Below are 16906 nucleotides of genomic sequence, written 5' to 3' on the forward strand. Positions count from 1 at the left end.
AGTGTCAATTATAAAGTTCGAAAACGTCTGAAATACATTGACTTTTAATAACCAGGAAGTTGACAAATATATTTGTTTATAAGAGCACATGATGTAATAACAAATAATAAACAATTCATAAGAACAGAAAAGGGCATACCACTTTAAAAAAAATAAATCTTTTTTCAAATCTCAAAGAATCGTGCAAGAATTTCTATTTTGCTCTCTTCTACATTAAAAAAAATATCGTACTTTGTCTTAAGTATTCCACTCTGAAATGTAAAAAAGAATACTCAAATCCAAGGAATGTAGTAATTTTTTTACTCCAGTCCTGCTCAGACTTTGTCCCTATCACTGATTATGCAGGTTCTGCTTCCGAGTGAGCAAAACAGCCGATGTAATCACAGACAAGTCTACAAGTTTCTCAGCATTTGAACAAACAAGCTGGCTATGGGTTGTGGTGGTGTTTTTTTTTTCTGTGTGATGTCTCTCACGTCTGCCTTGTATGATTTCTGGATTTTTTAAATTACAGAAGAAGATCATATAATCTTTTATTTTCTTAATTATAGTCTAACAAAATACCAGGATCTATTTAAGCCCATGGAATTACTTTATGACATGATACTCTCCTTTAGTAGTACAGCAGAAAGGTGACTTAAGGTGCAGCTGGGTTCATGACACCATTTGTTTTGATAATAAACTTTGGAATGAAGCAACAAAGCAAAATTTAATTCTTGGAAAACTTTCAGGGAAATCAATGAACAATCTACTCTGATACTAAAAAGAGAGAGGGAGAGAGAGAAACCCAGCGCGATCATCTCTCTCTCAGCCGCTAAACTTTAAGGGAAGGTGTTGACGAGCAGGGTGCAGCAGCGCCCGCCTTAGCCACTGCGAGGAGGACCCAAGCCTCCCGATTTGGAGTGAGATGACCCTACAGGCACAGCCCCGGCCCGCCCCTCCCGGGGGTATCCCCTAGCCCTACACCGGCAAGGTGTGTTTGCCTACGTGTGCGAACCACAGCGGTCGGGTTCTCAGCTGAACATCCACGCCTAGCAGCGGCAGTTCATACTAACCAGATACGGGGGGCGGGCGGGAGAAAAAGGGGTGAAGAAAACCCAACGGCAAGTACGGGCTTTTTGCTGTTGAGAATTAGGGGGGGGGGGGGGAGGGGCGAGATGTAACCCCGGCGTATTAACGCCTCTCCCAGACGCCCGCTCCCTGCCCTCGGCCACGCAGCTCGGAGCAAACCCTTTCCCCCCGCAGCTGTGACTCCACGAGCGATCTCAGCGCAGGGGCGCCCCGGAGCCCCTCCAGGGCTGCGGCCGCGGGGCGGAGGGACCCCGAAGGGCCCGGCGGCCGGCGCCCGCCCCCCGGGGGGTGGGGTGGGGGGGCTGCAGGCGAGGCGGCCCCCCCGCAGCAGTGCCAGTCCGGCCCGGCCCGGCCGCCGCAGCTGCGGTGAGTCAGTGGGCACCAGGGCAACCGCTCCTCGCAGCTGCATCCCGCCTGCCAAAGCATCATCTCCCTCCCCCGCGGAGGCGGCGGGGGGGGGGACGGGGGACGACAAAGCTCTGGCTCCGTCCTCCCTCGGCCGCGGCCAGCGGGGAAGCCCCACCACCCCCTCCGGGCAGCGGCTCCGCAGCGGCCGCGGCTTTACCTGGACGCTGGCGTTGCTGGTCTGGGTCTGGGTCTCCGCCTCGACGCCGCAGCAGCGGGTCGCCCTGGCCCGGGCGGAGGCGCCGGGCTCCCTGCGCTCCTTGCGGCGGGGGCCGGCGGAGGGCGGCGGCTGCTGCCGGCTCTGGTAGGCGAGGACGGAGGGGATGGAGTCGGCCGCGTCTGTCTTGATGAAGAGGCCGTGCAGGGTGGCGGTGCCCTGCGAGATGGTGGTGGTCTGGTGGGGGGAATTGGACTCGTCCGAGTCCCGGCAGTAAATCACGCCGCTCTGCGAGACGTGGATGCTGGGGGCGCAGCCCATCCCTTCCTTTCCGCACCCCGCCCCGCTACACCGCCGGCGGGCCGGCCCGCTCCGCTCTGCTCCGCTCCCACCTGCCGCCCGCCCGGGCTGCGGGGCCGCCGCCCCTGCGCCGCGCACCCCGCGGCGGCGGCGGCTCCGGCTCCGGCTCCGGCACCGGCACCGGCACCGGCACCACCCCCCGCCGGTGGCGCTGCCCCGGCCGCTCCCGCCCATGCGGCGCCTCCCCGGCACCCCCGCCCATCCCCCCGCGCCGCCTCCAGGGACCCCGGGCCCGTTAAGCCCCTTCCCCTCCTCGGCAGCGTCTTACGAGGTGCCTGCGGCCACCGGGTCCTTCAGCCGGCGGGGAGGAGGAGAAGGAGGAGGAGAAGCGGCAGCAGCATCATCGGCGGTGCAGCCCCCTCCCGAGCCGGGCAGAGGGTCTGCTTCCGAGCCTTCTGCGCGTACACGACACCCCCCAGCTGTGCCAAATTCTCCCCCCCCCCCCCCTTTTTAAAAGCAGTTTAAAAAAACTTATTCTGACAGTCAAAACGAGCCCACTTTTCTTAGCCACGGGTGAGCAAATCTCAACTGTTTGGGGGGGAACTGCAGGGAGGAGTTCGGAGCCGGACGGCACCCGCTGCAAGTTGGGAAAAAAAGGTCAGCATTATTCCACAGTTTTTAATGCTGTTTTTCAATCAGGCCAATATTCAAAGACACAAACTGCTGGTTTAGCCTATATGTCTGACAGCTGCCAATCCCCGTTTCCAGTCCCTGGGGAGATAATCAAGCAAAATGTTTAATGCTGCAGAGATTTACACACCTTCTTAGCATTCCACAGTGAATAGTTTCATTGACCTCAGTTAAACTACCTATGAGGTGTAAAGCTAAACATGCGGTTTTTAAGTCTTTGCAAGATTTTAGTTTAAATCTCTGTTTTCAACAGCACATTATAAATCCTTCAAGAATTGGTAATGTCATCCAAGCAGTATGCTGCCTGCCTAATAAAGCATTTGTCTGACACCCAGTTACCAGCAAACACTTGTGTATACACCTTTTCTTCTCCTTGGAGTGTCGCCTGATGCTTGATCGCTGTTTCTCTACCTAGTTTTTAGTGAGTGGTGTAAAAATACTAGAAATGTGAATCACCCTTGGTGCAAGGATTGTGATGCTGCATGACAAAGTGCTCTGAACATGTTATTTTGGCTCCTCATACTCCTGAAGCACTTTCATGGATTAAAGACCAGTTTATTCAGAAGTGATGGCTTCACAGCTAAAACGCCTCAGTTTAGACTGTTTGAGCCTTTAGCCTCTGTCTCTGCTCATCCAGTACCTGGATCATTGTAATTATGGCAATATGGACATTCAGTCATCCATCAAGAACTGGACTGAGACCACCAACCCGTTTGACAAACTATGGTTTTCCAGTTACCAGAGAGAGCCTGTGTCTGCCCTGATAATCACATTTATCTAGGTAATTATTTTCTCCACTAGTTGTCAATGTTCACAAACCAAGTTGTGGCTCATGTTCTGCATATGCTGCATGTTTGCCTGCTGCTCTGCTGGTGGCTGTCTTTGAGGACCACCTTGAAGACAGGCTCAGTATAAGCGAAATGAAGCAGACTACACTTCATCAGCCAACCATACAGCCTTTCTTGCTGCCTAGGCTGCAGTTCTGGATGAGACCCTCTAGTCTCCCAGAGCATAATGCACTTAGTTATAGATGAATGTGTCCTAAAACTGCATGTAATGACAAAAGAGCTACCAGTTGTATGTATTCTTTGCAATATTTTCAAGTCCCTCTTCATTTCTGTTAACGGTTGGAAAACTAAAGTCAGGGATTTGAGTTACCTGCCCTAGGCCACACCTGAGATTTGCAGCAGAGCCAGGAGCTCAGGAATGCCACTCAGAATCCATACATTGGTGTAAATGACGTTGCCCCGAAAGACCTCAAAGAGTTGTTGACTATCTAGTTTGAGACTTTGTTCATAGGAATTCACCCACCCCAGGTGTCAACAGCATATAGGATTTTAATAAAGGACGTGAACGTAAACCGTATTTTGACATTTCAGACTGAGCTTGGTAAAAAAGTCATGTCACATCCTAAAATGTGTTGCTAGGTATTCACAGTCCATTTTTCTGAATCAATATCAGTGATAAGTTACTTCATAAGTCAGTCAATACCTAGGTTTCCTTAACATCCCAGTACTTGGGTTTCTGCCCTCTTCCTACTGAATTCTGCGACAACTTTGCTATCAATTTCAGACAGCATTGTAGACACCTGCCCATTCTCACATGGAATTCCTTTGCTTAGGTATAACATTTGAGTTGATGTCAGAGAATAAGTTGTAGGAATAAGAAGTCATAGCTCTGGAGAACCTTTGCTAAATGCAGCTCTCAAGTAACTCTCCCTGTGCTGTTGATTTTGGGGTAATGAGGAAGGTTCACCACTGAAGAAGATGAGTCTGCCTGTGCAAAGTGCCAGAGTGCTTGAGAGGAGTGAAGGCTGCAGGATGGGGAGCTAAGTGGACTGCTGAAAAGCAACAGAAAAATGGGGAGAGTAACTCAATGCTTTGTCTGACAGCAGAACCAGAGAATTGTAGGATAGTTGAAGTTGGAAGGGTCATCTGGTCCAACCCCCCTGCTCAAGAAGCGCCATCTAGAGCCAATTGCTCAGGATGGGCATATCTGGATCATTTTCTAATATCTCCAAGGATGGAGACTCCACCACCCTCACAGTTCCTTCCTGATGTTCAGGAGGAACATTCTGTTTCAGTTTGTGCCCATTGCCCCATGACCTGTCACTGGGCACCACTGGAAAGAGCCCGGTTCCATCCTCTTTGCACCCTCCCTTCAGGTATTTATACACATTGATGAGATCCCCCCTAAGCCTTCTCCAGGCTGAACAGTCCCAGCTCTCTCAGCCTCTTCTCATATGCACAGTGCTCAGAAGGAACTTAGAGAGATGGAACAAGCAAGTGATGATTAGCATGAGCAGAGGCTGGAGTGGGGCAGGGTGGGTGGGTGCAGAGGAGAAGGATGACTGTCTGCTGCTAAAATAGGAAGTGAAGAAATGGAAAGTTAAAGATTCCTTTTCCTAACATCAGTACTCTTCCTGCAACTTGCCTGTGAGAAGACAACCATGGATTTACTGGGCAGGGGGAAGAGGGAGTATTTCAAATACATTCATGCACACTTGCATCACCTCTTAAGGCATGGTCAAGTCATGATCCTGCAGCTATCTTGCTGCAGTCTGCCCTGACTGGTGTCCACTAAAGCAGAAGGCTTTACTGTGGGCAGCACATACTAATTCAACCAGGGACTTACAGGGACAGTTAATGTGCTGAAGCACACTCTGCACTCAGAAACACATATTTAGTATGGCACCAGAATTAAGCCAGTGCATCCGACCACTGGAAGATATTCACATCCACCAGTTTTTCCACTACCAAAGAACCTTCACTGGCTTTAGATGCAACTGTACAAATCCTAACAAATTTTATGCGTACAGGAAACTGATTTCTTACACATGACTAATTTCAGCATGATTAATTTAAGGATATGAATGATTCTAGAAGACATCAGTGGAACCCTGAAGCATCTCATCTTTTTTTCCAGTAAAAAGCAGTGTATAGACATCCTCTGTGGTGTTTACACCTGCAAATCCCTCCACAATGAGGAAAATATACTCCTCCAAACTTTATATCTCTTTCAAAGCCAGTCACAGGCTTCACTCTGACCTCAATATTGAGACTCTATGCTACGAGCAGATTGGTAAGTTTATGTTGGCATTATTGGAAGTAACATCTGTAAATCCCAGTTCACTGCAGTAAGAATATACTACTTCAGAGGTCACATTTTACAGAGGCTTAAAAATCTGGTACTTGACAACCAGCTACTGAAGACAGTTACCTCTATTCATGGTTCATTTACTGTAAAACCAGTTTAAGAATGTATAAATAAGCCTGTAAAAAAAAAAAAAAAAAAAAAATTTACTAGGCTTTTAGGAGGCTCAACAGTTTCTCAGTCCTTTCATATTGGTCCAACAGATTTCTAAAGTACAGTAAAAACTAACATGCTGCATACTCAGATTAGAGCAAAGTAAATACCTAAAAATTATTTAAATTATCCAGACTACATGCTGTGTTTTTGACTTAAAATAGATACAAGGAAAATAATAATCATGACAGCTAGAATAGAACTCTTCTCTGTGTACCTTTATTTTATTAAACCCCCCCACCTCTATAGTAATTTGATAATCTATACTAGATTATCAAATGCTAACCTCGCGCTTTTACTTATCAACAATACAAGACATGATGGTGCTTGGAAAACAGAAAGATATAAAATACAAGAGGTGAAGGTTATTTCTTTTGCCTGAGGAAGAGCAGAATGTATTTTTCAGTCCACAAATTCAACGACTCTCTCACCAACGTAATCAAGAGTAACTTCACTGAAAGCAATGATCTTTCTCCAACTCAACCAAGAGCAAAATCAAGTCCTATTTCCCCTCCCCTGCCCCAAACTTCCTTCATTTCATAACTTGGAAAAATCATTTGTTGCAGCAAAACTGTGGTTTAATTTACGATGGGTTTGTTATACTGTGTTTGCATACTAAATTCTGTGAGTGCTGTGAATAACAATCTCCCAAGAGCAACACCCTAAAAATAAGATACCCTCAGGTAGGTATTTCTCAGGCAGAATGGGTTTGCTGGGATTGCTTGTTAATCATACCTGACTTTGGCCTTCTTTTACAGTCAGATTTTGACCGGCTTGGAGAATGCCGGCTGTCTCATTTTTCCCCAGAAGTTCATGAAATACTTTGCACTATGGATATTTTGCAAGTGGGGAAACTGAGTCACGGAGAAGCCTGTTTCCAAGCTCATTTAAGGGAGCAGAGCTGAAGAGGGAACTCAGTCTGGTTCCCTTCCCGCTGGCAGTCCGCGCCGCTGTGAATGCCGCAAGGCACAAACTGTGCTGAGAGTGCATGGAGGGGCAGGGACCTTCCTCCACTTTCTACCTCCTCCACCCTTTTGTGTGGGAGCAAAGGAAGAGCTGCGGTTCCTGCCCTCCTCTGTCTGCAGCTGTTTCTCTCTCTCCCCAGGGGCTGGAGAAGATGCAGTCCTGGGATTTTGCTCCTCACTGCTGGCAGGTGATGAGCTGCCCCAGTGATGCAGATTGCCTCCTGGGGACAGACACCTGCAGCCGTTTTCCCTAGAATGGGCCAACTGGGCACTGTCCTTTGTATCAGCATATTCTTGAGAGACACAGCAACCTTTTACTACACCGCTTTGAAGAGGAAGAGTAATGTATGAAAATACATAGTAACTACAGGCTTCAGTGAGCAGCAGTAGTATTACGTGTTCGCATTATCCCCCTTGAGGAGCTCAACTTTTGGCAGGACCGTGGCCAGATACTTCTAGTTATAAGCAAATTTTCTGGCACAACAGTGACCACATCGCATTAAAAGGGCTTAGACTTCTGCTCCCCACCAAACCCTTTGGTCTGCCTTTGAGGAGGACCGAACCAAGCACTTCACGGCACTGAAAGAAAAGCGACTGGGGTTCTCCTACCAGGCACTGAAAAGCCCCCCACCAAGACTTCGGTGGTCGCTTCCTCACAAAACGCTGGTTCTTTGCTCGTTATTACCTTAAGAGCACCCCCCTTCTCCCTTGATTTATTCCTCTGCGGGACGACTTCAGCATCCGCACAGCGAATCCCTCTCGGGTGGCCACGGCATTCGCAGGCAGCCTCCGGCTCTGCGCGCCGGGCACTGCCGCACACAGCCGCCGAGACCTGCCACGGAGCGGGCTCGGGCAGACGGCGTGGCCGCACCAGCGGCCGGACGCGTCCCCGCCAGCCCCCGGGGTGCCGCCCGGAGAGGGAGATCACCCGGAGACTGTCTGCACCCCGCGCGGCTGTGCCCCGGCACCGGGCACCCCGCGGCGGGGCGGGACGGGGCGAGCCCCTCGGGATCGCCCCGCTGCCCGGCGACCCGCCCGGCCCCTCCTCACCTTCCTCCCCGGCTCGTTCATCCTCCGAGGAGCGGCAGGGAGCGGGACCGGCGCTCCGGTGCTGCTGCCCAGGTGAGCGGGGCGGGACCCGCTCCCGCCGCCGCCGCCGCCGCCGCCGGCACCTCCCCCGGGGCCGGCCCGTCCCCCGGAGCTGCCCCGCCGGGCTGGAGCGCTCCAGGAAAATGAGTTTTGCCTCCAGGGCTCCGCTGGGGAAGAAGGGCGAACGGGCTTCCCCGAGTTGTCCCGCCCCCTCCTCCCCTCCCCAGCCTCTCCCCCCCGCCCCCCCGTGCCCCCTACAGATGATTTTCTGCCCTGATCGGGAACGTTTAGTAATGGGGAAAACGGCTGGGGGAAAGGAAGGTGCTGCACGTGCTCTGAGCCTGGCTTGGCTCGGTATACTGGTGGTTACACAGCCTTCGGAAAAAGGCAAACCCTTACACCCCCTGGAGAGAGTGGTAAATCCAGCCACGGAGCAGGTGATAGATAGCTCGTTGCTGGTGCTTTTCAGGATCCTCGGGTAAAATCCTGCCTCGCAGTTGAGGGAGAGGGCAGACAAACTGCCTGGGGCTGAGAAAGGCAAACACGGCCCTGATCGGGAGCAAATCTCAACCGCCAGCGGTGGTACCAGAAACATATTTCAAACAGCCTATCTTCGAGATGTTCTAGTTTGCAGCAAGTACCAGGTAGGTGGAATGTGTCATCTTGGGAATGACATCTTTGGGCTTGACTGTACTTGACTGTCTCACTTTGTTGCTCTCTCCTTCATGCTTTAAGAACAGCTTATTGCCGTTGTTCCTTTTGGAGTATTGCTATTTCTTGGGAGTTCCTGAATATTTTCAATACTATCATTGCTCTGTAGTGGCACATAAGGCCTCAGTGAGGGAGCTGTACAAGATACTCAGCAAACACATGAAAAAACAATCTCTACCCAAAAAAGTCAAAGGCTTGCATAAGACAGTGGAGAGCATGTGAGTGTCACAAAAGTAGAGCAACATTAAAGATGACTGGGAGCTGTGAGACAAGTAGTGGTCAAGTCACAGAGGATGCCTAGCCAAAACCCCACAAAACCACAGACCGCAACACAAAATAAACCCAAAGCACTGAACCTGTGCAGCAAAACAGTTCTGGAGAGGAGAAGCACAACCAGCATGGGTCAGTAAGTTATGTCAGATTGAGGCTAGGGACTGTGAAGGCCTGTCCTACTTCCAGGGGAAAAGACACACAGTCAGCGAACACAATCCTCCTTGAGCTCCCCAGAAACCCTAGACAGCACACATATTGAAATGTCCTCAACAGCAGGTCAGAACATCCCCCCTTTTGTGGCCATATATGTGCAAGAGCTGTTGTCTAGGAGCTCCTGTCCTTGGCACTCGAGTCTCAAAGGTCCTGGTCCTGCATGGATGAGGTGGATGAGAGGTTTGCTACAGTGTTAGCGGCACACAGCCACGTTCTTGGATACCTGGGACTGCAGCCCTGGTGTGGTCTCAGAGGACATATTAACCTTTCCTCTTCAGCACCTCTGCACAAGTGCCAGCTGTCAACCAGCCAACTGCAAACCTCATAATCGGCTTTGCCCCGTTGTTTCAAAGGATTGTCAGACAAGCAGACATCACAGCCTGCCCTGGGACCCTGTCTTCCCCAGGTGGACAAATTAGGGACTAAACAAAGCATGCCTCTTACTCCTGCCATTCTGGGCTGCCTTCCCAACAAAGGCTCAGGAGAAGCAGGAAGGATCTCACCCAGACATGGCATCACGATCAGGGCAAGGTGCTCAATCTGGACGCAAGGGCTCAGAAGTGCCCACAGCACTTGAGACAGCCACATAGACTTTTTGCAGTTCCCACACAGGCCTTTCCCTGTGTTTCTCCTTGCACCATCCCCTTTGAGCTGACGTGGCTTTTGAAGACTCACTGGAGGAATGCTGAGACCAGCCAGAACATCAATTCTTTGCAAGCACTGAGAAGCTGACATGGGAAATGCAGAAGGCTCAGTCCCATTGCTAACGATGACACTCAGTATGTGGCAAACACGGCATTTTGCCTGCACTCCAAAATGAGGATGCCATCCTGCAGCAACCGTGCTCTCAGCAAGGCTTTCCCTGAGTAAAGATCACAGGCACAGGTCTGCTCACTTTTTATTCACCTGTGACTTGGGACAGGGCTGCTGACACTAACTGCAGCACTTTAGAAGATAAAAAGTAACTCAGTCTTTGTTTCTGGGGAAACAGCCCAAATGTAGGGGATTATTCTGCCTACTTTTCTTTTAGATGTAGAAGTAAAATAAAAAGTAAATTGTCTGCCTTTTTTAGTACATTTTGCATGCATGTAGGTTTTAGCATGCACTAAGGACCCCACTTCAGGCTCGGTATACTACTCCCACTGAACTTAATGGGAATGTGGCTCTTTATATTTTAATAGGGATAGAATTAGGCCCTTCATTTGAACTTTATGGCTTTTTTATTCCTTTTTTTATTAATATATTTCATCATTCTTAATTTGCTTCTGCTGTGTTCTGAGAATATTGTAAGTACACTCCAGCGTCCTGAATAACGTGTTTAAATTCTAGTATGCAAACATTGTGCCTCCTAGTGGGTAATGTATACGGACTTCAACTCTCCTTCAGGTTGCATTTTCAGGCTAATTTCTTGGGACTTTCTTCTGTTAGTGTCAAGGAGGTAATTTTCAACATTTATATCACTCTCTAAGTCTCTTCTTTCTTTCCTGTGCTGTTCACTTTGCTCTTTCTTGTGCACAGCCACTTAGGTTCTGAACATTTGGCCTTTGTGATTTTCTTTGCTGTGCATAAATCTGCCATTGAAGTTCCTCTCATCCACAAATCCATTTGTGAGGAGCCTGTTCCTGAGACACTATTGCAATCATAAAAATAGTAAGAAAGCAGGTGATGGCGTATCCCCCTGAGTGGACTTCCCTGAGTACATCATCTGTGCCTGATTTGTACCATAACGGCTATAGAGTTCATGTTTCTTATGCAAACAAAATGCCCACTCTGTGCATTCTGGGACTTTTGAAAGAGGTATCCAAGGCATGTCACAGATAAGACCCAGGATACCGCGTTTCTTGGGTGAATTCCCCAGTCTATGGAAGCAGATGACAAACTCCAGCAGCAGACCAGTAGGTCTAGGTACAGCAAGGTCCATAACCCATTTCTGCCTCCTTAGCTGGCTGCAGCCTGGCTGTAGCTTCAGCTCAAATCATCCACATGTAGTTTATGAAGAGACAAGCTCTAGGTACCTGCTAGTGGTCAGGCTGAGGAATGCTTGCCCAGACACTCCCTCCCAGCTGCAAGGACCAGAGCTTTGTCCTCGTAGGCTCAGGCAGACTCCAGAGCTCAGATTAAGTTTGCACTTGGCCATTTGTTTGGCATTAGCAAAACACATGATAAAACATTCCCAGTCTTGCAGATGGACCCAGTCCCATGAATGGCATCCTCACTCATTTCTTTGCCATCAGAATTTCCTCCTCTGATCTCACGGTACACAGGAGTAGGATGTCTTTGCCACTTAGACAAAAAGTTTTTTTCTTTTTTATTTATAATTGGCCAGCATAGAAAATGCTGCTAGATCTCAATAGATAAGAAATAATCTAAAATTAGCTGTGCTTAAAATGCACAGTTTTTATCTCTTAACGTACATAACCTATATATAGGTTAGGATATTAATCCTGAAGAGGCCAGAGGCCATGATTTGCCAGACTGCAAGCCAAATTGGAGCACAGAACGTGGTTTCTTTTTTTTTTTTTTTTATCTAGTCCTTATACACTAGCTTGGGTTTAATCTCTTCTCAGGTTTTCAGGTCATCACAAGGACAAACAAAAAAAATCATTAAAGGTTGATGTTAGAAGCTGAGGCAAATAGATATCTAACAATGCTCTGGCAGAGCACAGCTGGGTGAATAGGATACTGCCTGACGGAGATTTGTCATGTGATGTGCTCAAAAAAGCATTGCTTTTGTCACTGACTAAGAAGGAACCATTATTCAGAGAGGAAATGTCATTCAATAATAGTAATAATAATAGTGATAATAAATAATAATAACAACAATAGTAATAGATTTGCATTCCTGAACAATTCATTGCCATTTTACATAATGGATAAAGCCGATAAAGCTGTGGGCTTTATGCTACATTTTAGGTGCCTGGTTCTTGGATACACATTTTAGTTCCAGGCTCTTCCCCTGCTTGACGCTGTCTGAAAAGCCTTCAGAGGAAATGAAGGGCTAATTCTGTCCCACACTGCCACACACCTCCATGGACTTTTTGACCAAAAAAAAAAAAAGGCACTCCCACTCCTTAAGCCTGGTCTGCAGAAACAAGGGGATGGCATGATATGGTCACTGGTCACTTGAGAGTGAGAGTGAGTGAGTGAACTCTCCATTCAAATTGTTCCCAGCAGGCTTCAGCTAGTCCTGATAGCCTTTGACTTTGCTGGGACTGCTAGCATGAGTAAAAGGCTGCAGGATCCTTCATTAATGCTGTTGTTATCTATAGGCTTCAGAGTATATCAATTATTTAATTTGCCCTAGTTAATCTTTTACGGTGTAATCTTTGTATGCAGTCAATGCCATGATATCTTAAGCACATATCAGGTGATGCTATAAATTACATCAGTTGATGCGTACAGTAGCTTCTTGTCTTGCCTTGGAGTGGTTAATTTGGTTGGTAGACAATTAATTTATTGTTAAATGTGCCCTCAACTGGCAATCTGATTGTACCCTTTCGTGTTCTTATGAAGTGAATAAAAAGTAATGAACTATAAAATTGTACAAAAATAGCACAGGAAAATTTGTAAACTACAGGCCAGAAAGCCACAAACATCACACAAAGAAAACACTCATGAGGGATATCACTTCTCTCTAGACTTACTGAAAAACAGAAGAGAACACTATGCCACGCTGTGAAGAACTAAAGATACTGAAACACGCAACCCAAGGAGCCAGTCTAGCAGTATTAAACAGCACTAAGCCATTTGTATCTAGAACACAGAACATACACTTCACCACATATTTCAGATGAGATTTTCTCTCCCTTGAGTATATTTAGCACACCTAAGGGTAGGCCCTTCTGTCAGTGATGTTCACATGAAGACATTGTCTTGTTCTCTCATCACTAGGCAACAGAAGGCTTTGGTGGATAGTATGGTCCTCTCCCGACTCTGGAATAAACTGTGCCACTAATAAAATCAGATGAAGGAGGCATTCTCTAATTAGAAAAGTTTTAAGGAACCCAGTAATTCCTGACTTGTACTGCTGTGTCTTCAAAAAATAAGTCATTGCAGAGCAAACTCATATTAAAAGTAGTGTGAAATAAAAATCTTCTCTAGCTCAAGCAAAGTTCTCTACCCTTTTTACTGTCTCCCACAAACAAACGCTAACTAATAGCATTGGGGATTTGCTGTTGAGTATTCATTGACATAAATTTTGCTATAAAATCATATTAGCAGTATTCATCTTAGCCATTGCAGGGAAAATCCTCTTCTACTCATTTTGGCAGGCTGTGTACTTGCAGAAGATATCTTTCCTCCTGGAAAGACAGGAGCATGGCTTTCAAAAGCTACACTAGTTGGCAGAACCATGTTACTTGGCCAGGGCACAAAAGAAGGAAGTGACATGAATAATTTTGTGTCTGTAAACTCTCAGGGTAACACTTCAAACACACAAATGTGAATTCCACTATTTTAGACCACTCCACAGCAGGACTATGTTGTAAGCAATCATTTGTCAAAGATGATGATTACATCACAAACTGCATACTTGTGCGACACCTGTGCATGGATGGACAGGCACAGGGCTCATGCCAAGGCAGCTATGATGAATGCAAACTTCACACAAGTCATTAACATCTGTAGAACTCATTGGGGTTATGGGACAAAACACAATATGCCTGTGTAAAGCACGTGTTAATATGATGTTTACAAATGAATGCTTCTGCACCTGCTAGAATACAAATACTTTAGCAGGTGCATTTGAAACCTCTCTAGTGTTATAGTTTTGAGAAACCACTACCCAGCTCATTGTCTAGAAATAATTTGATTTTTCATTTTTTTTGCGATAATGTAATGAACCTGCACAAACAATCTCTCCTGAACAACTGAGGAGACAGATGCAGAAGAAAAATCCTTTTCTTTGCATGCCACAGTGTCTAACCCAGAGCCATTGCATCAAAGTACTGGTATTCAGATCTGCAAGTCATAGCTATCTATAAACAGGCTCAGTTTGGAAAGTTCAACCCTTTTCTTGGCCCTTTTGCTTTCTATTATACACATGGATGAATTAGTTTAAGCACATACAAGAAAGGATAACATTACATTACTCTAGGAGTGACTAGAGCAATTTAATTTGAGAAAACCTTGTAGTGAAGATCTGCTAGATCCAGCAGTTGACAGAAAAAAAACCAACCACTGAACCATTCTACTTTGTGTTACAATAAAATTGTATATCCTTTATTCTAATACCTATGCTTGTCTCATGGTGTCTGCAAAGTTAGCTGTAGTTACAGAAGGCTTGGAGAAAAACCATTTCCAGAGCAGGAATATAAAAGCAGCAACACTTTAAAAATAAAATCATAAAACATGCCAGTTTTTGAAGGGATATGGTGGCAGAACTACACATTTTTCTCTGAGCTGCACAGTCCTGTCTGAGGCACAACAGCTGCAATCTGCTCATTTCCACAAGCAATGATGACTTGTGTGGCTGTCCAAGAAGCATCCAAGAGTCTTCACTACAGCTTAGTCTCTCTTCCCAGCTCTGGTAGTAGGGGTGTTAAAATTGTATCTGCACAAAGGGCACATAAGTCTTTCACACAGGGCAAATGAGAGTATAAAAGACTGCAGTGGGTTCAAGGCACAATGCTGGAAGTGCAGCAACAAAGAGGTGCAGTCATCCCACGCACAGCACTTTGGTCCTTCTGTCCTGAAGGCAGCCTGAAATTCATAAACCTGGGGGCTGCTGATCAATGAATGGCTGCATACCAACAGTTTTACTCACGAAGTGGCAATGTGATATCCACCAAGCCAAGGGCTCCCTGTCTGGTTTCAGCCTGCAGCTCATCCAGCCTGCAGACTCCACAGAGATGTGGATGAATTGCTGGAGTGGCGGTAACCAGCACCTACCTACCTTGCTTCCTTCTTTGCCATTGTGCTGGGTTGCTGCATGTGCTCTACATGGCTGTGTAGTAGAGGTATGTATCTGCTTCCCTCCCGGGAACATGGCAGAACACCCTGGGATCTATTGGATGCTGTGGTTACAGCAGCTGCATGTCCTCCTTTAGGAGAGGCAGACTGGCCAATCTCCTCACAGGCCCCTTAGGTTGGAAAGGTTATGTGCTAGTCATACCGCACAGACTGTGAGATCTCCAAAGCAAAGCACTCCTGAAAAAAGTCACAAACAAAGGCAAAGCCACTACTCAGTTGAGTGAAGGCTTCCAATGTAAGGACAAAGGGTACAAAAGTCATGACTCCCCCTCAGCTCATTTTTGTTAACAGAATGAGCACATGAAATTGCAGGTCAGAGGGCAGTCCTACTGACTTCTGGAAAACACCTTCTAGAAAATGTAATGAACTCCAAATGTGAAAGAAAAAGGCTTTTTCATTCTCCATTGTAATCTAGAGTGCAAGACCATTTGCAACAATATACAGCTATTTGCAACTTGTTTGCTGACCCAGACCATTTTCACCCACAAGTCAGGTAGGTAAAATATTCTTTATTTGCAGCCAGAAATCACTGTGTACAATGTTTCCAGGCTCATATCAATAAACCAAGTTCAAATCCATTTTAAAATCTGACCTTTAAAATGACATAATGGGTTTCTCAGCACATTGTATGAGAGTGATTATTTTTCCATAGTAGGTAATTTCAGATAATAACAAATACCACACTTCAGCTAAAGAAGGAAACAAACTCCAGGAAAAAATCACACTGCCTTAGACTTATGACAGAACTAGTTAATTTTCATTTAAAAAGAGATGTGATTTTGCAGAGAGTACCCTGCCTCAGTTTCCCTTCAAACTTCCAGATTCATCCCATTACTTCTCCCTCCCTTGTATCATTTTCTTCTTCTCTCTCTAAGCAGTTTCTCTCTTACAGTTTTTTCCCTTTCCCCCCACCTGCCTACAGGGATACACCTTGGCTTTCCATTCCAAAAAACCCTTTTCCTCAGCAATAACTGGTTTTCAAACTACTGCCTTCTCTCATCATCCTTCTCTCACCTCCAAGACAGTGGACTATCCTGTTTGCTTTATCAACTAAATTTTCCTCTAATTAAATGGCGACCCCTTAAATCAGGTCTCTCTCTTATGCTTTCCCTCTATTCCATCAAGTTGTTCTTTTAAAGGCCGATGATGTTCTCCACCTATCTGTGTCCCTCCCTGCTCGAAGAGTTAATAGGGACAGTGACCATTCACTCACAGGGCAATTGGGATTGCTCAGTCACCTGAGCACAACCAGAAGTATGATTCTACATACATGAAAGATCAACTGGAAACAAGGAATGATCAAATACAACCAAGGGAGAAAAACTATCCTAAAGCAGTTCTGCCTCTTCCTATCTGTGACTGTCATCACATGCTCATCCTATCTCATGGCCAAGAGTAGCAGGATGAACAAACCGAAATTAATCTAATAGCATTCATATGATACCCCTGTCCATTGCGAGAAGGTCATCATCTATAGCTACTGCTGCTCTTTTACTCACATAGCTCTGAAATGAGACTGATAGGAAATACTGAAGGCAGATGGATTGCCTTATCGTTCTTTGTACAAGGAGTAGTTTAGCATCAGCTAGTAGTTAATAAGACCACCATCATACAGATACGTTTTCTTCAGCAGAAGGTCAACAAAAACTCCCCAAAGAAATAAGATACCCTGTTCTAAAGAGAGGCAATGGAGAAAAGAATCAGAGATAAAATCTGGCATCAAAGGGAGTGACCTCACTGAAACTCTAAGAAAACTCCT

The 16906-nt window shown here is 46.6% G+C and overlaps 1 protein-coding gene across 9 annotated transcripts in view; it reads right to left on the bottom strand.

Moving 5' to 3' along the window:
- The window catches only part of PDE8B (phosphodiesterase 8B), a 78289-nt gene extending 76338 nt beyond the window's left edge, over window positions 1–1951 (bottom strand). For all 9 annotated transcript variants that reach the window (XM_075021164.1, XM_075021162.1, XM_075021169.1 and 6 more), the window contains exon 1: window positions 1634–1951. In XM_075021164.1, coding sequence (XP_074877265.1) covers window positions 1634–1951 — 318 coding nt within the window. The remainder of the gene's footprint in view (window positions 1–1633) is intronic.
- Window positions 1952–16906: the final 14955 nt, after the last annotated feature.

The sequence above is a fragment of the Buteo buteo genome, chromosome Z (genome assembly GCF_964188355.1).
Source record: "Buteo buteo chromosome Z, bButBut1.hap1.1, whole genome shotgun sequence".
Taxonomy (NCBI): domain Eukaryota; kingdom Metazoa; phylum Chordata; class Aves; order Accipitriformes; family Accipitridae; genus Buteo; species Buteo buteo.